This window comes from Bos javanicus, chromosome 6 (genome assembly GCF_032452875.1).
Source record: "Bos javanicus breed banteng chromosome 6, ARS-OSU_banteng_1.0, whole genome shotgun sequence".
NCBI classification, from domain to species: Eukaryota; Metazoa; Chordata; class Mammalia; order Artiodactyla; family Bovidae; genus Bos; species Bos javanicus.
In genome coordinates this window covers 71,598,320-71,621,228 of record NC_083873.1, presented here as the reverse complement: position 1 = coordinate 71,621,228, position 22,909 = coordinate 71,598,320, and the positions used below count along the sequence as shown (strand labels likewise).

The following is a 22,909-nucleotide window of genomic DNA, read 5'->3' as shown; positions in this document are numbered from 1 at the left end:
CTGTTCTGCTATTTTACACTTTTCTCTAAAAACAATGACTGTAAGCATTTTGGTTGGATATTTTTACTTGCCCATCTCTACCATTACACTGAGTTTTTGATCTTGTCTTTGTAGCCTCACAGGTCATTAGTGTTTGATGAATGAATAAATGATTGAATAAAGAATTACCATATAAGTAAATGAAATATCTTTAAAATGTATTGTTATGTAAATTTGTTAAAATGCTACTTTAGTTACTTTTTGGACTTTCTTCATAGGATTACATGTGATTCAAATACAACAGCGATTTAATTATGATGCTTTGCGTACAGTTTTCTTTTAAATGCTTCCCATGATGCTTCAGGAACCTTATACTGAGTAATAGAATTGTTGCAGGAAGGGGGGCCCCTTCCAGGGCCCGAAACTGGGCTCTTGTCTAACACTCAGAAATGAATTGTCCAAGGAGACACATGTGCTGACACCCCGGTGGAGAGCAGTAGGGTAAGGGAACCCAGGAGAACTGCTCTGCCGCGTGGCTCGAAGTCTCGGATTTTATGGTGATGGGATTAGTTTCCGGGTGGTCTTTGGCCAATCATTCTAATTCAGAGTCTTTTCTGGTGGCACAGGCATTGCTCAGCCAAGATGAGTGCTAGTGAGAGGGATTCTGGGAAGTGGACGGACATACGGTGTCTCCTTTCGACCTTTCCCCAACTCTTCCGATTGGTGGTGGCTTATCAGTTCCATATTCCTTACGAGGATCTCCTGTCATAAAACAACTCATGCAAACCAGTTACTATGGTGCCTGGCCAGGGTGGGCAGTTTCAATCAGTGTGCTTCCCCCAACAGAATGAGAAGTTTGGATGATGACAAGGCAATTCATTAAGGCTTTTGTGTTTTTATGTGACTATCTGATCTCGTAGCAGTAATGCCCAGAGCTTTCATGGCTTATTTTATTTTTGATGTGTTATAAAGCATAGCCAATGCATACTCTGTTATCTAATATGCTCAAGTAAAATGAACTGTGATGATTGATCATTTGGATTTGTCAATGTTCTAAAAAGTAGTAATAGAATTCTAAATTAAAAAAGACATAACTTTGGCAGTGTGATTAAAATGAAGGAAGAGACATACCAATCTGGTGAACAGACTACTGGTCTTATGAGTAAGAAACAGGACCCAGTTCATATCTAGTTTCCAGGATCAGTGAATGAGATTCTTTCCCAGGTCATTTAGCAGAATTTGTTGATAATGTCTAAGATATTAACCTTATTAACATTTCTTAGAAGGCTGGTTGAGGCTGCTGCTGCTGCTGCTGCTAAGTCACTTCAGTCGTGTCCAACTCCCCACAGCCGACAGCCCACCAGGCTCCGCCGTCCCTGGGATTCTCCAGGCAAGAACACTGGAGTGGGTTGCCATTTCCTTCTCCAATGCATGAAAGTGAAAAGTGAAAGTGAAGCCGCTCAGTCGTGTCCGACTCTTAGCGACCTCATGGACTATAGCCCACCAGGCTCCTCCATCCATGGAATTTTCCAGGCAAGAGTACTGGAGTGGGGTGCCATTGCCTTCTCCGTGGTTGAGTCTAGAAGACATCTCTGCTTTGCCTCACAGGATTTTGAAAGGCTAATGAAACAACATTAGCAAGTTACTAAGGACTTTGTGGGTAATGGCTTCACAAAGGCCTTGATAGACTTCCTCTATCCTGAGAAAATGTGTGTGTGCATGCCTGGTGGGTGACTGGGTCCTGGTGAGGAACGGATCCATGTCAGGTGTTGTCACCTTGTGGCCCAATCATGTTGCTCCATTTCATCCACTCACCCTGGAGATCTGAGTCTGATTGCTCGACCATTGCTAAGAAATGCATTGTTGACTCACTTCTTAAAATTGAATGCTTATTAGCACCGTGCTAAACATTTTACATCATCTGATTTAGTCCTTATGATGAACCTATGAGAGAAGCACTACTCTTTCCTTTTTACAAATTAGGACCTGAAGCACAAAAGCTAACCTAACTGAACAAGATCAGATAGCCTGAGAGAGGCAGGGTTTGAGCCCTGTTCTAACTTCAGAGTCTGAACTCTTAGCTCAGTGTTACACTATTAACTGATCTTCATGGGTGCTGCCCAATGGGTGGGTGGCAGTAACTCCTCATGCATGTCTCAATTCCTTTATCAGACCGCAGATACATCTAACTCCTCTGAGCTATTACAACACTGTATCATTTATTTGGCAAATATAATTTATTGTCTTATACAGTTTATTTGACTCTGCATATAAACATATTTTCAGTTCAGTTCAGTTCAGTTGCTCAGTCATGTCCAACTCTTTGTGACCCCATGAATCACAGCATGCCAGGCCTCCCTGTCCATCACCAACTCCCGGAGTTTACCCAAATTCATGTCCATCAAGTTGGTGATGCCATCCAACCATCTCATCCTCTGTTGTCTCCTTCTCCTCCTGCCCCCAATCCTGCCCAGCATCAGGGTCTTTTCCAATGAGTCAACTCTTCACATCAGGTGGTCAAAGTATTGGAGTTTTAGCTTCAGCATCAGTCCTTCCAATGAACACCCAGGACTGATCTCCTTTAGGATGGACTGGTTGGATCTCCTTGCAGTCCAAGGGACTCTCAAGAGTCTTCTCCAACACCACAGTTCAAAAGCATCAATTCTTCGGCACTCAGCTTTCTTCACAGTCCAACTTTCACATCCACACATGACCCCTGGAAAAACCATAGCCTTGACTAGACAGACCTTTGTTGGTGAAGTAATGTCTCTGCTTTTGAATATGCTATCTAGGTTGGTCATAACTTTCCTTCCAAGCAGTAAGCGTCTTTTAATTTCATGGCTGCAATCACCATCTGCAGTGATTTTGGAGCCCCCCAAAATAAAATCTGACACTGTTTCCACTGTTGCCCCATTTATTTCCCACGAAGTGATGGGACCAGATGCCATGATCGTAGTTTTCTGAATGTTGAGTTTCAAGCCAACTTTTCACTCTTCTCTTTCACTATCATCAAGAGGCTTTTTAGTTCCTCTTCACTTTCTGCCATAAGGGTGGTGTCATCTGCAAAGCTGAGGTTATTGGTATTTCTCCCAGCAATCTTGATTCCAGCTTGTGCTTCTTCCAGCCCAGTGTTTCTCATGATGTACTCTGCATATAAGTTAAATAAGCAGGGTAACAATATACAGCCTTGACGTACTCCTTTTCCTATTTGGAACCAGTCTGTTGTTCCATGTCCAGTTCTAACTGTTGCTTCCTGATCTGCATACAGGTTTCTCAAGAGGCAGGTCAGGTGGTCTGGTATTCCCATCTCTTTCAGAATTTTCCACAGTTTATTGTCTGCACTAATTGGGGATCTTTGGTGGCAAGCTATAGAAACTAACTTCAACTAACTTAAGGGCTCCCTACTACTCTCTGACTGCAATATGGGAAGAATATTGGGTGATTCACAGAATCAGAAGAGAACCACTTGATCTTGGGAAGATCAAAAACAAGGGCAACTTTGGAGATCTTTATAGAAGACTTTTATGGGTGTTCTCTTTTGGTGTGAAATGGACATGATTTAACTCTTAAGTACTTTCATTCAAGCAGTGTCACCTGCCCAGATTCACACTCCTGGCAGAGATGGACAGTCTGATTGGCCCAGCTAGTCCAATCATCTGCCTAATCTTTGTAGAGCATGGGGACTCTGATGGATAACCTTACAGGATCCAAATTATCCTACTGTGATATAGGAAGAGACACAATCTATGTCTAGATTATTGTGATTATTTTATATCCCCTGATGCAATATTATAATTTATCAGGCAGAAAAGACAATCTATGGTACAAAGACAAGGCTAAGAGGCAGGAAATTATTAAGGCAAGGGACCCAGAGAATAAGCAGAGAAATCACAATTCTTAGGATGATGATGCCCTAGGAAGAGGACATAATTTCAGCCTCCATCAGTAAAAGTTAAAGTATTCATCTATTGCACTCTCTTGGCTGTTCCTCTGCTCTCTTCTAGAGAACTATTCCCTGTGATAAATTTTATGGTTTGAACAATCTTACAGCAGATTACTCCTCCTGAATAAACAAATATGGAAATGAATTTTTATGAACACAAGTTATATGTAGTTCATTTCATTTATAGCTGTAGTTAAATAAACTTGGCTTTTAAAAAGCTAAGTAAAATTATAATGAGTGAATTTTAATACATACCACTTTAAGATTTTTTTTTTCCAAATTAAATTTAGGGCCTACAAACTGTCTTAGGAAAGCAGGTGGTGTTTTGGATTAAATTTTGTATTATTCCACTACTTAGAAATCCTTTTAGAAAGTTCTCTTTCCCTAAGTGCTACAGTATTGACTGGTCAACCTGACCTCAAAGTAGTTGTAGAGGATCGATGTTGGCTTAGTTACAGCTTGGCAAAGACTGGGAGGTAAGATAAGAGCTGTTGGTCCAGAAAAACAACCCAAGATAAAGGGTTCTTTTAAACTATAGCAAATGCAGGATATATTATACTCTAACAAAACAATATAAAATTTCTGCCAAGCCATTCTCAGACCTTTCTGCACATATTTTTAAATCATCTGCAAAACTATAATGATCATGATTGTGTAATGAAAATAGAAACCTCTAAAGATTAATAGTAACATATGGATAATCATTAAAGAAATTACATTCAATAACCTAAATTTTCATACAATTGCACCTACTGTTTATATACATATTATTTTTTGACGTTTGCATGTTTTAATACACATATATCATTCCATGTTTAATCTTTTTCTTTTATGACTCAGATAATCCTCCTACGTCATGATCACAGCAGCCATGGCTCTCATTATCTCCTATCACAACATACCAAGAAGAAAGAAGATATAGAGGCTAAAGACCCTGTATGTCTTATGAACTTTCTGTTTTTTTCAGGATGGACAATCTCTTTGGGGATCTCTTAGCAGACTTCCTCCTAGATCTCACTGACTAGAGCTGGGTTTACACAAATATGTACTCCTCAATCAAACACAGGCAAAGGAGAGCTGGACTATCATGGCCAGCTGAGACCAGGGCAAGCATGCTGCCCATTATGATTTGGGAGTTTGTAAAAACCTGGGCCCCATCTTCAGAGATTCATATTTATTTGGCTAGAGTAGGGTGCAGATATCAAGATTTTTAAACCTTTCCCCAACTCCTCTAATATGCAGCAGGTTGGGATCCAAGGGTCTATGCCAGCTTTGATTTTTCACTTTTGTCTGGCCTGTTCCTACTCTGTAAAAAGCAGAGCTCTGTTAGCAAGGAGGAGCAGGCAGACCCCACAGCTCACAGTGTCTACCAGAGGAACTGATTGTAGATCAAGTAAACCCACCTCCCTAAGACAGCATATCTGAAATCTACAGAAGACATTGTTCATTTAGGCCTTCCATGAATTTAATTCATCAGTCTTTATAGAATGTATACCACTGTGAAGACCCTGTATATGTATAAGGTAAAAGCTGGGAGTAGAGCACACTTTATCTTGTAAGTCCAATCTCCTTGTAACAACCTTCACTCAGCACCTGGAATGAGATCCACATCTAGTTACATTAGGCGCTAGGTTCAAGCAGAGAACAGAGCCTCTGCCCCAATGCAACTTACTTTCAAGAATACAGCTGTGCTCTAAACATTGAAGAGAATTGTAAAGAAATACATGTGATGGTTTCCTCCTTCCATGAATTAATAATTCAAGTCTGCCTGTTCACGTTCCACTTTTTAAACTCAACATTTGTTAAGTACATACATGTTTTAGACAGATACTGTTAAACAAAATGATTCTAGTCATAAAGACTGCAGGCTTAGATATAGGGGAGATATACTAAAGAAGTTGAAAGACAAACATATTTCATGTTATACTAAGTGCCATGAAGGAAAAGAATAGGCTCTTATGAGAGAGTTACAGGGCAATATAATTGAAATCAAAGGAGATCCAAAAGACTAACTGTTTAATGTGAGATGGAGACAAATATAAAATTCAGATTAAAGCACATTCCTTCAATTTCTTAATTTCTTTTCCACTACCTTCTCCTCCAGCTGACTATGATGGAACTTCCTGAAAGACTCACCATCTTGCAAGTGAAATTGATCGAGATGTTATCTCAGAGAAGCTGCTTTCTCAAGATTTTTGGGCAAGACATGTGCTCATAGACTGATGTTTCTTTGTCTTGCTTGCTATATTCTCCATTTTTTCTTATCACCTGATTTCCCTTCTCTTCATATATTCCTCTCCCCCTTTACATCTGCTCTATTATCTTTTGTCTTCCTTTTTTCAAAATATGAATTACTCCTAAATGCACTTAGTCCTATACTCACTCAGAAATTAAGTTAGCATTATACCATGCTTGGAGAAGGAAATGGAAACCCACTCTAGTATTCTTGCCTAGAAAATCCCATGGACAGAGAAGTCTGGTAGGCTACAGCCCGTGGGGTTGCAAAGAGATGGACACAACTAAGCACCTGTGCATACCAGCATATCATATCATGATGCTGCCAAATATTAAAAACTGAGAACTCAAAACCACAAGCACACATGCTGTCTTCCAAATGACCAAAAAAATAAAAAAAACAAAACAACAACAAAAACAAAACCCCAAATTATACTAATTTGTTCAGAGGTATGAATGATGTCGCCTACACCACTGTAATTGACTATGCCAAAGCCTTTGACTGTGTGGCTAACAATAAACTGTGGAAAATTCTGAAAGAGATGGGAATACCAGACCACCTGACCTGCCTCTTGAGAAACCTGTATGCAGATCAGGAAGCAACAGTTAGAACTGGACATGGAACAACAGACTGGTTCCAAATAGGAAAAGGAGTACGTCAAGGCTGTATATTGTTACCCTGCTTATTTAACTTATATGCAGAGTACATCATGAGAAACACTGGGCTGGAAGAAGCACAAGCTGGAATCAAGATTGCTGGGAGAAATATCAATAACCTCAGATATGCAGATGACACCACTCTTATGGCAGAAAGTGAAGAAGAACTAAAGAGCCTCTTGATGGAAGTGGAAGAGTGAAAAAGTTGGCTTAAAGCTCAGCATTCAGAAAACAAAGATCATGGCATCCAGTCCCATCACTTCATGGGAAATAGATGGGGAAACAGTGTCAGACTTTATTTTTTGGGGCTCCAAAATCACTGCAGATGGTGATTGCAGCCATGAAATTAAAAGACGCTTACTCCTTGGAAGGAAAGTTATGACTAATCTAGACAGCATATTAAAAAGCAGAGACATTACTTTGCCAACAAAGGTCTGTCTAGTCAAGGCTATGGTTTTTCCAGTGGTCATGTATGGATGTGAGATTTGGACTCTAAAGAAAGCTGAGTGCCGAATAATTGATGCTTTTGAACTGTGTTATTGGAGAAGACTTTTGAGAGTCCATTGGACTGCAAGGAGATCCAACCAGTCCCTCCTAAAGGAGATCAGTCCTGAGTGTTCATTGTAAGGACTGATGTTGAAACTGAAACTCCAGTACTTTGGCCACCTGATGCGAAAAGCTGACTCATTTGAAAAGACCCTGATGCTGGGAAAGATTGAAGGCAGGAGGAGAAGGGGACGACAGAGGATGAGATGGTTGGATGGCATCACCAACTCAATGGACATGAGTTTGAGTAAACTCCAGCAGTTGGCAATGGACAGGGAGGCCTGGTGTGCTGCAGTCCATGGAGTTGCAAAAAGTTGGACATGACTGAGCAACTGAATTGAACTGACACCACTGTAAAACTTTGCAACTTCAGCTGTGAATTATAGACCTGTAGCAGTGATATTACCTGGGATCTTGCTAAAAATGCAGAGTCTTAGATCACACAAAACCTGTATTTCAACAAGATTCCTCGTTGTTTCATATGTACATTAAAGTTGGGGACTTGCAGATGCAGAAGATCCCAGAACAGAGTTCAGTTCGGTTGCTCAGTCATGTCTGACTCTTTGCGACCCCATGAACCGCAGCACGCCAGGCCTCCCTGTCCATCACCAACTCCCGGAGTCCACCCAAACTCATGTCCATTGAGTTGGTGATGCCATCTAACCATCTCATCCTCTGACATCCCCTTCTCCTCCTGCCCTCAATCTTTCCCAGCATTAGGGTTATGAGAATTAACAATCTTACTTCTTAGACACCACTGTATAGTTAACCTTCTTGGCATAGCCATTTTTGTTTCTCAGCACTTTTTCATTTCTTTATATTCTCTAAGTTATCATATGTTGCTCTTTTCCTATCCCATCTGTAGCATACAATATTATAGATCTCTAAGATCTAGAAAATTGTAGCTGATTAGAGTCATCCACTGCCTTTTCTTTTTTCATTCATCTTATTATTTAATTTTGAAAAGCTGTATGTATTAAACTTTGTTAGTTTCTAATTCCTTAGAATAAACAGATACTAACACAAATATGAACTGAGACATATTAATTAACCAATGTGTATCTTTAATAGGAATCATGTATATCTTACTTTCTCAAAATTTCTATCCAGTTATTTAGATAATTTTGTTATTTGAGGTGCTTACTTTTTTGGATTCTTTTCTAAGAAGTATTTTGCTATCTGCCTTTTCTTTAAATAAGAGCCATACCACGTCAGGTAAAATTAACCTTGGCCTGTTAACAGAAATATTAGACAATGTTTGGTCTTTAGATGTTTAAATATATTTATATCTGTAACATTCTTGAGAGGGAGGTCACCATTGTGTGGAATATCAGCTCTGATAATACTTGGCTTGAACCTTGAGCAATCCAACCAACCTTGGATCTTCTTTGGCTCCAGATCATCTACAAATGTTAAGGTTTTTTCCTATGTCAATAAAGAATATATACACACATATATGAGTTTGATTTTGCTTTTAAATTGAATGTTGAGCTAACATAAAATAAGATTTATAAGGTATGTGTAAGGTATAAAGTATCATAGTACAATGAAATCTATGTAGCCACTGCCCAGTTTAAGTAAAATAATATACCTTTAAAATCCTGCCCCTGCTAGATACCATAATCTTCCCTTTCTGGTCTCTAATCACTCCAGAATTTTATGATCATTTCCTTGCTTTTTCTCAGTTATACCACACTTGTAACTCTAAATACTACTTATTTTGAACTTTTATATTAATAGAATCATATGGTATACATTCCGTGATTGACTTTTTTTTTAAACCTGACATTATTTTCGTGGTATTTATCTGCACTATTTTTTGTAGACAAAATTCACTAATTTTCACTACTGTACTGGCAAATAATGAATATACCTTAATTTATCCATCTACTATTAATGGGAAGTTGGATTATTTGCAACTTTTTGCTATTAAAACTGTACTGAGGGACTTTCCTAGTGGCCCAGTGGTTAAGAATCCGCCTTCCAATGCAGGGAATGTGGGTTGATCCCTGGTCCAGGAACTGGGATCCCATATGCCATGGGACAACTAAGCCTGAGCGCCATAACTAGAGAGAAGCCCACAGGCTACAATGAAGATCCTGATGTAACCAAAAATAAATATTAAAAAAAAAAAAATGAAGCCAATGTATTGATAGGGTCTTTGTGTTTATGCATTAAGGACATGAGTCTCTTTATAGCAGTGATTCTCAGTCCTGAGTACCACTGACTATGTTTTACGGTAAATGACATGTAATAATTCTTATATATTGATTTTAAGAACTTGCTTTCATACAAATGAAGCACATGATAAATTTAAGAATAATATTACCACATTTCAACTTTTTGGAAAATGTATTTCGGACTGTTACACAGAATCACGTGATCCTCAAAATTCAAGTTTACAACTGATCTTCACAAGAGCCTTATCCATATAAACATTAGTTATTCAGAAGGAAAAATTCGATACAGTATTTTAGTAGTTACATGATTTGTAACCAATACTGAATTACTGAAAGCTGAAGAACTCTCAATGAATTACATAGGATGACCACTCCCAAATACAAGAAGCAAGACAATAAAGGAAAATTTTCTGTTCAGTCATAGAAAAATGATGAAGGCATTTATGATGAGATAAATGCTTTGTTAGTACACAACCTACTGGGCGAATAAAACTGCCACATAGGTTGGTAGTTTTGCTCTTGAATATCTGTGGTATGGTATTACTCATTTTGGAGAAGAAAATGACAACCTACTCCAGTATTCTTGCCTGGAAAATTTCATGAACAGAGGAACCTGGTGGGCTCCAGTCCATGGGGTTGCAAAGAGTCAGACACACTGAGCATGCACACATTACCCATTTGTTTGACATTAAGTGATACGTAAAACTTCAAGTCTGAGTTCTCAAAATGGTTGCTTGGTATTTCTGAATAGTGTCTGGTGTACTCAGAGTGTTACTTTTTGTTTATCTTTTCTTCTTTTATAAGGTTTAGTGGGACTGTGCAATGCTGGAGCAATAGTCCAGAATGTCCTGAATAGTGAATTCCATTGTAACACCAGATCCAGGGTAACAGCGAGCTATCAAACCTTCAAAATGCTTGTACTGGCGAATAAATTCATCCTGCATGGAGTGCCACACCACCTATAAACAATGAAAGTAAGAGTCACTAAACTACAAATGGAAATAATACGTAAACAAGAATGTAGAAATATTGTCAAGACATATTCTAAGCATTTAGGATAGCATAATAGTTAATCACTGTGGACGGTGACTGCAGCCATGAAATTAAAAGATGCTTGCTCCTTAGAAGAAAAGCTATGACAAACCCAGAAAGCATATTAAAAAGCAAAAACTTCACTTCACTGACAAAGGTCTGTAGAGTCAAACTATGGTTTTTCCAGTAGTCATGTACATATGTGAGACTTGGACCATAGAGAGGGCTGAGTGCCAAAAAATTGATGCTTTTGAACTGCTAGAGAAGATTCTTGAGTTCCTTGGACTGTAAGGAGATCCAACCAGTCAGTCCTAAAGGAAATCAACCCTGAATATTCATTGGAAGGATTGATGCTGAAGGTGAAGCTCCAATATTTTGGCCACCTGATGCGAAGAACTGACTCACTGGAAAAGACCCTGATGCTGGGAAAGATTAAGGGTGGGAAGAGAAGACAGACGGTGGCAGAGGATAAGATGGTTAGGTAACATCACTGAGTCAATGGACATGAATTTGAGCAAACTCTGGGCAGTCCAAGGGGTCGCAAAGAGTCAGATATGACTGAGTTGAACTGAACTGGGAGAGAGTGAAGGACAGGGAAGCCTGGTGTGCTGCAGTCCATAGGGTCACAGAGTCAGGACTAAGCGACTGAACAACAACTGTTAAGAATGTACATTCTGAAGCGAGATTCCTAACTCCTCAAGTGACCTTGAGTATATTACACCACTCTTCTGTGCCTCAAGCCCCTTATCTATAAACTGGGTAGTGATAATAATACCTTCCTCACAGGTTCAAATGAGATTAAATGAGTGAATGTATGTAAAGTGCTCAGAATAGTGTTCGACACAGTAATGCTTATTACATTTTAGCTGTTATTGTATCTGTTCCAATATCCAACACAGATGTGGCTATGTACAACTATGTATGAAATAAGACTAAGGATTAAATGAAATTTCACATCAGATGAAGGTTTAATTTCTTTATCTAAAATTAACGATGCAAAACACTTCTTGATGACATGGAGGACACCAAGATGAGTCAGACTAATCATGAGCAATCAAAGGATTCTATAATCGGGAAGTGGAAACTAAAATGCCGACAGATATAAACAGAAATCAACAACACTGTAAATCAAAAATATTTCAGTCAAAAAAAAGCAAATGAATGAACAGTCCCATAAAAAAATAAATTTTAGACAACTATCAAGACAGAATTTGACACACACACACTGACATATTAGTAATATCAATAGTTTACATTTATTCGACTTATTTCATATCAGCACAGTACAAAGTGCTTTATGTATGTATTATTCTATTAAGTCTCATGACAACCTGGTGAGGGTGGGTACTATGAACGAACACCATTTCTATCTGCCAGTTCAAAGAGTGCCTTCTAGGATTTTTCCTTGTAAATCTTAAATGTCACAAATCTTAAATTCCTAATAGTCAGCTTAAGACTATTTTACTAAACAGCTTTACTTACACTTTTTGCTTATCTTCTTTTAGCTCACAGTATTTCTTCCACTGGGAATGCCACTTCTACTTTATCTGTTAAGTTAGTATCTGACTTCCAGAGACTAACATAAATGCTTTCCTTCAGGAAGCCTTCCATGATGCTAAAGTCAGAGTAATTCTTACTCATTTCTAACTGAGGTTTAAATCTGACTCTATCATACATTAAGTATGGGATCATGGTCACATTACTCTACCTCTCTAAGCTCTGATTTTCACATGTATAAAATGGCAATGGAAATAATATTAGTGCCCACCTACAGAGTAGAGGTATTATTTCTGCTTTTCAAATAAGGAAACTGAGGCTCAGAGAGGTTAACTAACTTGCTCCAAACCAGGTAGCTTTACCTGGAGGCAGATTATGAACCCATATCTAGGCTCCTATGCTCAGAATCACTCCACCGTACCATACACCATTCCATTCCCTTACTACCCTCCAAACTAAAACAAAACACAAAAAGTTAATGAAAAACCCATCCCCAAACAAAAGCAAAACAACTTAATGTCTCAAAACGATACAACAGAAATATAAAATACACAGAGATAGCCATATAAACTTGTATAAATATTCCTTTCTTCCTCACAATTTATTAATCTTGTCTGCATTTTATATGGCGCTTTTCTCCTGCACTAAAATTAGAAAATGTATAGCATTTCTAGAGGAATATTTTGGGGGAAATAGATATATATAAGGATGTGCAATCTAGGTAGGTTAAAAGAACTAAAGCATACCTGAAGTAAGTTCTCCTCTTCACATAAATGTTTATCAACCTTCTTGTAGAGGTTATCGAGACCTTTTTTCACTTCTTTTCCAGGATACTCTTTAATAACTTTTCGGAGTTCTTGCTTGTTAAACGCAAGTTGATAGCTCACTTCCTCCTCTCTTATACCCTGTGCTACCCGGGCTTCAACACCTTCAAAGAAATGCTTCAAGGAAATGAAAAGTAACAATGGCTAAGAACGGCTCTCATTACCACTTAAAAAAAAATCTGATTACAAAATACTATATATCCACTGTGTAAAAATCAGACAGTGTGTGAAAATATAAAGGATAAAATAATCATCAGCTTTTATCAAACTACTCAGAGATAAGCACTGTCAAAAGACTAGATTTCCCTCTAGTCTTTTGATGTGTGAGTATGAAAATGAGATTATAATTTTGTATGCTACATTTTTCATTTAATATTTTATGTTTTCCCCAAAATATATATTTCAATGGCTGCATCATGTTCCATCCAATGACTATACTATGTTTACTCATTCCTCCAGTATTAATATTTTTTACTTTTTTTCTTGAAGTTGGCAAAATCTATTCATCAAAAACAAAATCTATTATAAATACAGTTATAAATAACTTTCATACATAGGTATTTACCCACATTATTGATGACTGTCCAGCATACATTTCTAGGACTATAATTCCTCAGTTGAGGAGTGTAATTGTTAAGTATTCTGGAGATTCTTCATATACACAAATTGCTTCCCAGGAAACTTCAATCACTTTATACTTCTGTCAGCAGTGTATGAGACTATTTTATCATACCATCATCAGCATTATCATAATTAAAAAAAATCTTTATCATTTTGAAAAGTAGGACTTTCCTGGCAGTCCAGTGGTTAAGACTCTGCCCTTCCAATGCAGACAGCATGAGTTGGATCCCCGGTGGAGAGATGGGAAGGGGAACTAAGATCTCACATGCCAAGTGGTGTAGCCAAAAAAAAAGTAAGAAAGGTTTGTCATTTTATTTCAATATTCTTCAGCTAGAAATGAAGTTTATCTGCTTTTCATATGCTCAGTAAGTACATTCAGAACTCTTACCATTTCTATATTGGGATCTTAGTGCTTTCCTGATTGATTTTAAAAAGGTCTTTTATATTAAGTATACTGACTATTGTGCTGTTATATTCTTCTCAGGTTGCCTTTTAAGTGTAATTTGTTTTTTAACATGCATATTGATTGGCAAGTCTTTACTTGAATACAACAGGATTTAATACAAGTCAAATCCCCTCACTACTATTCTCTAAAATTTTCTTACGCAATTATTTATTTATTCTTCTGAAATTATTACATTTTTAATAATAATTTTTTAGACAAATCTGTTCTGGATATTTAAAAATTTTTTTCTACACAGATTTTTATTTTTTTATTTATTTTTCTATACAGATTTTTAATTGGTTATTATAACATATAGGAAACAAATTGTTTTTTGATATATATATATATCTTGACTAGGTTAAAAAACCTATTTTACTTTACCAGATAAAATAACCTCAACATATTATATTCAGGTAATTATAACCCTGAAGGCTTCCCAGGTGGCGCAGTCACAAAGACTCTGCCTGCAGATGCAGGAGACACAAGAAAAACGGATTCGATCCCTGGGTTGGTAAGATTCCCTGGAGGAGGAAATGGCAATCCACTCCAGTATGATTCTCTTTTTATATATCTTTATGTTTCGGTCTTACTGCATTGGCTAGAGCTTCTATAACAATGTTAAATAATAAAGAATTTATCAATGTTTCTGCTTTAAATTTGATTTCAAAGGAAGTTCCTTTATGTTGCAGTTACGTTATCATGCAGGCTTTAGGTGTGAGACAGACCCTTTACCCTAAAGGAATATCTGTCTGTTCTTCAGTTTATAAGGCACTGGTTCTGCATTTGAATTGCTTGACAACAGATAGACAATTTTTATTTGCCTCTAATTTCAAAACATAGAAGGTGACTAATCACACTGTGGACATAATTTGTTAGAAGGGTCCATTTAAGCTTCTACTATGTTGCAAAGTTCTCTAAAACTACTATTTCTCATGTTTAAAGATCAGATTTGCTCTGGGAAATGACAAATCAAGAAAGGAAGGATAAAGAAAAGGCAATGAATAAAACAATTTTTTATTTTCTTTATATCTTGATAGAGTTTTCAAAATCTTCATCTGAGCTAGGGATAAAGGTTAGCCATTTATGAGGTAAGAAATGGAAGACTGGTATAATGGAAAAGGCTAAATCTATGGTTAATCCCCCTGCTTTGCTAACCTTTTATTTACTTTCAGTTTCTTCATCTGTAAAACAAGGATAATGCTATCTTACCCCACATCATGGTTTACAAGAATTAAAAGAAATAATGTATATAAAACATCTAGCAGTGTCTGAGCAACTTCAGTATCTCAGTCCATCCTTCCTTATCCTCCTGCACCAATGAATGAGCAAACTTAAAACAAATGTCTGTTGTGTTACTCACATGTAAACACAGGTTCAAAACCAGGAAAAACATACTGAATGAAAATATGCTTACGTTTAGTTTTTCAAGAGGTTGTCCTAAAGAGTATATGACATAAGACTGAAGGTGATCTGTGTATTTTTGTTTGGCTTCTTTTTTTTCAGCTTCTAGACATGAGATTTTCAAACGTGAAAGTGTTGCAAAAATATGGTGGAAGTTTTCCATCATGACTACATCCCTAGGGGTCTTCTGGCTTTCGTTTGCTACTTTCTCCACTAAAACAAAAATGGAAAAAATATAACAATACCCTGGTATGAATATGACCACATTTAGCTATGGAAAAATTACATGATTTTTTTCATTTGTAAGTTTAAGAAGTAAGCACATTTCTGGACTTAATCAAATAAAACATACTGTATTGAAGGATCAACCTAAACCGAAATAAAATATCATTCTAAAACAGTCATATATATATATATATATATATATATATATATATATATATGTATAAATTTGGATTCCTATTTCACATCTTTTAGCCAAACAAATTCTAAATGGTTCAAGTGCTTAAAATGTTAAAAGCAAATAAATGAATGCAATCTTAAGTACTAAGAAAAATGAACCTAATTAAAAAAATAATTCTGTGACAGTATGAACTCTCTAAGAATGGCCCAAAACTTAGAAGTCATAAAGAGAAAGATGAATAAACCTGACATATAATTTGGAAGCTCTTACACAGTAAAACATACCATAAGCAAAACTGATTTATATCCTTCTAAGTTAATGAAGGATAACAAGACTGATAATACTGAGAAATACTGGGTATCGAGGCAGATGTGATAGAAACTTTCACCAAATGCTCAAAGGACTAAACAGGTATAATCTTCCTGTGTGGTTATTTGGCAGAAACTCAACAGACACAAAACTTTCGACCCAGTAATTATTTCTAGTAATTGATCCTAGGGAAATTATTGGACAATATACAGAAATACACAGAAAACTGGAAACAAACCAAATGCCTGGTAACAGAAGATTTGCTAAGTAAATAATGAAAGATGTAACTCTATGTAATCATTAAAAGTGATTATGGTTATCTACATTAGTAGACAAGGAAAGACACTAGAATCATAGAGTCTAGCAGGTTCCAAAACAGTGTGTAAGGTATGATAAAACATTTTAAAATTACAGAACACACCGTATGTGCATATATACCAGGGAGAGAGATATATTGGAAAGTTTAGACATGTAAAAATTAAATGTTACCTTTGTATGATGAGATTATAAATTACCTTTACTTTCTTCTTGATTTTTAAAGTCAGTTTGCTGATTTTGGGGGGTATGTAATGAGCATATACTACTTTATAATCAGACAAAGCAAAGCTACTTTGAATTTTAAAAGAAATATCAACTATATAAACATTCAATCATATAATTTATCATCTTTCCCCTAAATCTGTTTCCACCAAAAATGTATTATCTGTAACTGTTGAGATAATTCTACTTTTGTTATTTTTTTAGCTTTAAAAATTCCTGAATTGATGCAGTCAGATCATTTATTTCAAATTAAACACATCCACACTGTTTCTGTAACTTAACTGTATGATGTGACATAGATGATGAATTACACTATTTTAGCATTAATTTGGGCTTCCCTGGTAGCTCAGCTCGGAGAAGGCAATGGCACCCCACTCCAGTACTTCTGCTTGGAAAATCCCATGGACGGAGGAGCCTGGTGGGCTGCAGTCCATGGGGTCGCTGAGGGTCGGACACGACTGAGTGACTTCACTTTCACTTTTCACTTTCATGCATTGGAGAGGGAAATGGCAACCCGCTCCGGTGTTCTTGCCTGGAGAATCCCAGGGATGGGGGAGCCTGGTGGGCTGCTGTCTATGGGGTCGCACAGAGTCGGACACGACTGAAGTGACTGGTAAAGAATTGGCCTGCAATGCAGGAGACCCAGATTCAATTACTGGCTCGGAGAGATGCCCTGGAAAAGAGATAGGCTACCCATTCCAGTATTCTTGATCTTCCCTGGTGGCTCAGACGGTAAAGAATCCACCTGCAATGTAGGAGACCTGGGTTTGATCCTGGGGTTGGGAAGATCCCCTGGCAGATTGCATGGCAACCCATTCCAGTATTCTCAGCTGGAAAATCCCATGGACAGAGGAGCCTGGTGGGCTACAGTCCATGGTATTGCAAAGAGTCAGACCTGACTGAGTGACTAAGCACACACACATACAGACATCACTGCTGATCATCTCGAGAAGACTCTTGCTAAAATGCAAATGTAATCCACGAGGTCATTTTTGTGTTTAAAAAATGAATTTAAAATTTACATAGTGATAGCCCATATGAACCCTAAAATATAAGTAGTTCCTGGTAAATACAAATGGGTTTTACATACTGTTTGATTTTCAAATTTAAGAACTCTTTAATTTCAGAAAACAAAAAAGACTATAGACTATGGAAAATAATGAACACATCTGTCCCCCAACTTCTAACTTAATCAGAAATAATGAAAACAACCAACCAAAAATATCAGAAATAAAGAAAACCACCACCAAAAACTTCTTCATAATGTAACAAAAGTTTACCATTAACAAATACTCCTCTGATAAGTTTAGTATATGCTTTATCTAGATCTCCACGACGCTCAGCGTTTTTAAAGATTGATTCTGCGAGTCCAGCAAATTCTTCAAATTCAGCAACAAATGGGAGAATTCCTACTTTACTCTTCTTTGAGATCTTTACTTCTTCCATTTGCCTTATTTGGTTACTCTAAAGTTAGGCAGAAAACAAGGGAGAAAAATAGCTAAGCAACCTAGAAAGAACATACAATTAAAAGCAAATATATATACCACAAAGGCATGATGTAATACCTAGAACATTTTGGACATTTACTAATCAAAGATTAATACAATACGGATAACTAAGAAAAACTATTTCTAGAGATTAAAAAGTACATATATATTAAGAAACTAAAATCAAGGAAAAAAATCCAAATTATTCAAAACAAAATGCACTCAAAGCTTGTGAACGTCAGGTCTTTGTTTAAAGTAAAAACAACCAATGAACACTTCTATCATTTATAAAAGGTAAGTATATAGTGATTGCCCATTTTGGGGCAGAGCAGATACCAGAGCACACACAGGATCTCTCAAGATTATTTCTGGTTGGTGGCTATATAGTCAAGTTGAGAACCACAACCATTTCCAAATCTCAACAGCCTAAAATTCGTTTGGATAGAGAAGTTCTATATTTTGGGGGTATGAGAACAGAGAAGGAGAATAGGTATTTCTACTGTGGATTTGTATTATATAGTTTTCCATGTATCTATTAGTTGTTTACTCTAAATCTGTATAGCAAAGTACTTGTGTAAGATGGATACAAATTACAAATAGACACATAGACAGAATAGACACTTTGGTTCAAAATAATCAATTATGATTCTGTGTACTTCCAGGGGATCTAGTTCTATCCGCAGTAAGAAGTACATTGCCAAAGTGTTGAATCATTTTCAACTCCTACCTAAAATTTCATTGTGCTGAGATTCTGGGGGTATAACCTGAAAACCATATGACATGTAGAGATTAGAAAAGTAATTGTTCTTTTGTTCAATATGGTACTGGAAGTCCTAGACAGAACAGTCAGACAGGAAAAATAAATAAAAGGAATCCAAGTTGGACAAATAATTCTAAAACCTGTATGGAAACACAAAAGATCATAATAGCCAAAGCAAGCTCAGGAAAGAAGAACAAAATCAGAGGTATTATGCTCCCTGATTTCAAACTATACTACAAAGTTATAGTCATCAAACAATATGGTACTGGTACAAAAACAGACATGTAGATCAATGGAACAGAGTGCCCAGAAATAAACCCATCCTTCTATGGTTAATTAATCTATGACAAAAAAGGCAAGAATATACAATAAGGAAGAGACACCCACATCATATCATTTTCAAAGGTTAAAGAGTACAAAACCACATCACTATAGTGTGAGGAATCCTGAAAAGCAAAGTAAATGCAGGTAAGAAATGTACTGGAGTGCAGTGTCCAGCTTGGTATTACTTGATATGTTTCTAATTTTATCTCTAGTTCTTGGTAGGCTAATCTTTTTAGCCCTGTTCCTTGAAGAACACTTTGGGCTTGGCCACCAGATGAAAGTACTAAATTCAGATGCTATCTATTCCACTTTCTGCAGTTGTCTGACATTCATTCTTTGGCTCAATACACACAGAACCATTCACTACTTTTTCAATGTATGCCTCAGGTCCAGATCTTGTCCCAAGTACCAAAACATGTAACACTTACTGAGCACACACAACTGACTGGACACTGTGAAAAGACTTGAGTTAAAATAAGAAGCAGATTGATGACAACCAACAGAAGGAACCATCCTTCTCCCTTTAGTGACAAAAGGTAAATCTTTCAGCTGCTAAGTCACTTCAGTTGTGTCCGACTCTGTGCAACCCCATAGATGACAGCCCACCAGGCTCTCCCGTTCCTGGGATTCTCCAGGCAAGAACCCTGGAGTGGGTTGCCATTTCCTTCTCCAATGCATGAAAGTGAAAAGTGAAAGTGAAGTCATTCAGTCGTATCCAACTCTTAGCGACCCCATGGACTGCAGCCTACCAGGCTCCTCCATCCATGGGATTTTCCAGGCAAGAGTACTGGAGTGGGGTGCCATTGCCTTCTCCAAAATCTTTCAGAAATACATGCAATTTAGGAAAAAAACATGACTTTATACCTTTGTCTAGGTTAATTTTACTAAATTTCTTCACTTCCCAGTTTTGAGAGTAACATGAATATTCTTCAGCAAACTATTATTACTACTGTTATTCCCTGGTAACTCAGATGGTAAAGCATCTGCCTACAATGTGGGAAACCTGGGTTCGATCCCTGGGTCGGGATGATCCTTTGGAGAAGGAAATGGCACCCCACTCCAGTACTGTTGCCTGGAAAATCCCATGGATGGAGGACCATGGTAGGCTACAGTCTATAGGGTCGCAAAGAGTCAGACATGACTGAGCGACCTCACTTTCACTACTGTCACCATCATCACCATTACAAGCGGTCAGTTACGAGCTCTTGTTCTGTACCAGGCAATGTGCTAAGCACTTCATCTGAACCCATGTCTACTTCTACCTGACACTATTATATCTTACACTTTTAATAATTACATTCAACTGGATTGAGAGAGATATTAAAGTTTCATATAATAGTTTTATTTCACTGATAAGAGCAACAAAATCTTCATAGTCTAAAAATGTATAGTGTTCTCATGATTAGTGTCCTAGCTATTATTCTATGTCACATGGGACTCATTATCTTAGACTTTAGTAATTCTTTATGTTCCTTTTGGCTATCAGCTTACAATCAGACCTTACAGGTTTATCATCACTTCTGAAGAAAGCTGAGCAGGGAAGAGGATAAGTGGCCAAATTTCATATTTCAAATGCCAGTGTAATCATTTGGAGGGGAAGGAGGGTTAACAAGTCTGTTGAGGACATTTAAGTTTCTACGGATGGCTGTTAAACTTTCAGAAATCAGTAAATATTATTTTTAAAAAGTATAAAAGATGATGTGGATTTTGATTACCCTTAATATTTTTATTATTCTCTCATTATTCTATGGGCTTCCCTGGTGGCTCAGCTGGTAAAGAATCCGCCTGCCAAAAGAGAGACCTGGGTTCGATCCCTGGGTTGGGAAGATCCCCTGGAGGGAACGGCTACCCACTCCAGTATTCTTGCCTGGTTAATTCCATGGACAGAGGAGTTTGGCAAGCTACAGACCATGGGGTCACAAAGACTCAAACATGACTAAGCGACTTTCACTCACTCATTATTCTATGGCTATTCAAGCACTGGATTTAATTCAGAGGTTACATAGTAGAATAATTCAGATGATGAATACCTACTTTTACATATTAATACTAAATATATTAATAAAATGAAACTCTTTTAGAACCTGGCCCAATCCTGTTCATATCTATGAGCTTACCAAAACCTAACAGAAAAAATAAAGTTAATGATTTTTTTCCTATTAGAAGGAGAAAAATGATAACTGCCAAAAGTTGTCATAAGAACAATTTATTCTTAAAGCAATATGATTAAAGCTATTAAACTAAAAAAAAAAATACTTTAATCAATTTAAATAATCCAAATATTAATTATCCTATTGTAATATGTTAAAAGAAGAAAAACAATAAATTCAAGTTTCAGTTGTTTCATTAAATCTATGGTCACTAATCAGTCAACTGGGATTTCAGTCACTTAGTGGATCTCAAGTGTAATAACTGCTGCCTCTATGTCAGCTACTCCAGAACGTGCCATGATTCACAGTGTAGATGGGATACTACTTGGCACAGCACCATCCAACTAACCCTGCTCCTGTATATTGCAGCCAATACCTTGCTTCAAGGCTTGGGGGATATGAACAGTAGATCCCCTGGTGGAAAGCTGGAAATCTTTTAAATATATATATATATATATACATACGCACACACACACACACATAGATATTTTACAATGGTTAAGAGTTCTAAGTTATTGGGGAAAAAAAAAAAACTCAACTTACAATACATTTGTCAAAGTTCCTTTTGACAGTCACCAAAACATTTCCCAATGTAGTACTCAGAAAAGAAGCAGGGTCCACGTTTTGTGCAGTCCACACATGATGACTCATTTTGACTAGCATGTAAAGGGAGTTAAAACTATCGATTTTGTCTCCTAATGCAATCAAGTTGTTCAGTTCTGGCTCAATGCAGCGAAATATTTTAATCATCATTTGGCGGATCATATCTTTCCTGTTCAGAAATACAAAACAGAAAAGTTATTACAAGCTTCAGGTGTATTCACCTTTAACTTTAATCTCCTCAGTATACACAAATGACTAAAATTTGATATTTCAACTAACACTGTCCAAATAGTTAATTATTCTAGAATGGTTTCCAATATAAACATTTTTTTTTTTTGAGGTTGCATTTTATCACTCAAAATAACGTTGTCCTTTGTAGAACTGGGTCCGGAAACGTGCTTTGTGATTTCTGAGAAATACACTATAATTCAAATGCTACTTCCTACCAGCAAACATCAAAATTGACTGCATTTGTGTGATTACAAGAGCAAAGAAAAGCCGAAGAGCCATAAATAGCACCAATTTTACTTCACTGAGATGTTCTGTAAGACACTGGGCACACAGATCGGTGCTCCAAGTGTTGTCAGTTATGGACAGAAATCTGGACTCCTCACTGGGCAGTATTCCTTTCTGCTCAATTGAAAGTTTATTTTCTTTCACAATAAATAACAGATAGTAACAAACACATACTCAGATGAAACAGGCAGTGGTGTGCCAGCATTATGTTGCCGTGACAAAGTTCCTCCATCTGTGTCCTCTCCTTCAGTCTGCAAAAATTATTCAGGTACTTTACATAATAAAAGACTAACAAATTGACTAGTTTAGTTTATATAGCAATAGCCTGCTCAGTCTTAAAATTCTTAGGAGAGAATATATTATGAGAAATAATGATTTTTAAAGGTAGTATTATCAATGAAATTATATAATTTAATATGTTGTTTCAGAATGTTCAGGAAAAGCTTTGTTTTTAGAT

The 22,909-nt window shown here is 37.0% G+C and overlaps 1 protein-coding gene across 12 annotated transcripts in view; it reads right to left on the bottom strand.

Annotated features, from left to right (window-relative positions):
- Window positions 1-9,693: 9,693 nt before the first annotated feature.
- EXOC1 (exocyst complex component 1) overlaps window positions 9,694-22,909 on the bottom strand; it is a 53,350-nt gene continuing 40,134 nt past the window's right edge. For 11 of the 12 annotated variants that reach the window (XM_061420227.1, XM_061420224.1, XM_061420216.1 and 8 more), the window contains 6 exons: window positions 22,627-22,703; window positions 21,877-22,105; window positions 17,893-18,076; window positions 15,374-15,573; window positions 12,816-13,010; window positions 9,694-10,499 (listed from right to left, as the gene is read on the bottom strand). In XM_061420227.1, the coding sequence (XP_061276211.1) occupies window positions 10,347-10,499; window positions 12,816-13,010; window positions 15,374-15,573; window positions 17,893-18,076; window positions 21,877-22,105; window positions 22,627-22,703 (1,038 nt within the window). In that variant the 3' untranslated portion in view covers window positions 9,694-10,346. Of the gene's footprint in view, window positions 10,500-12,815; window positions 13,011-15,373; window positions 15,574-15,802; window positions 17,239-17,892; window positions 18,077-21,876; window positions 22,106-22,626; window positions 22,704-22,909 lie in introns of those variants that run through there. The other variant, XM_061420228.1, reaches the window with a different exon arrangement.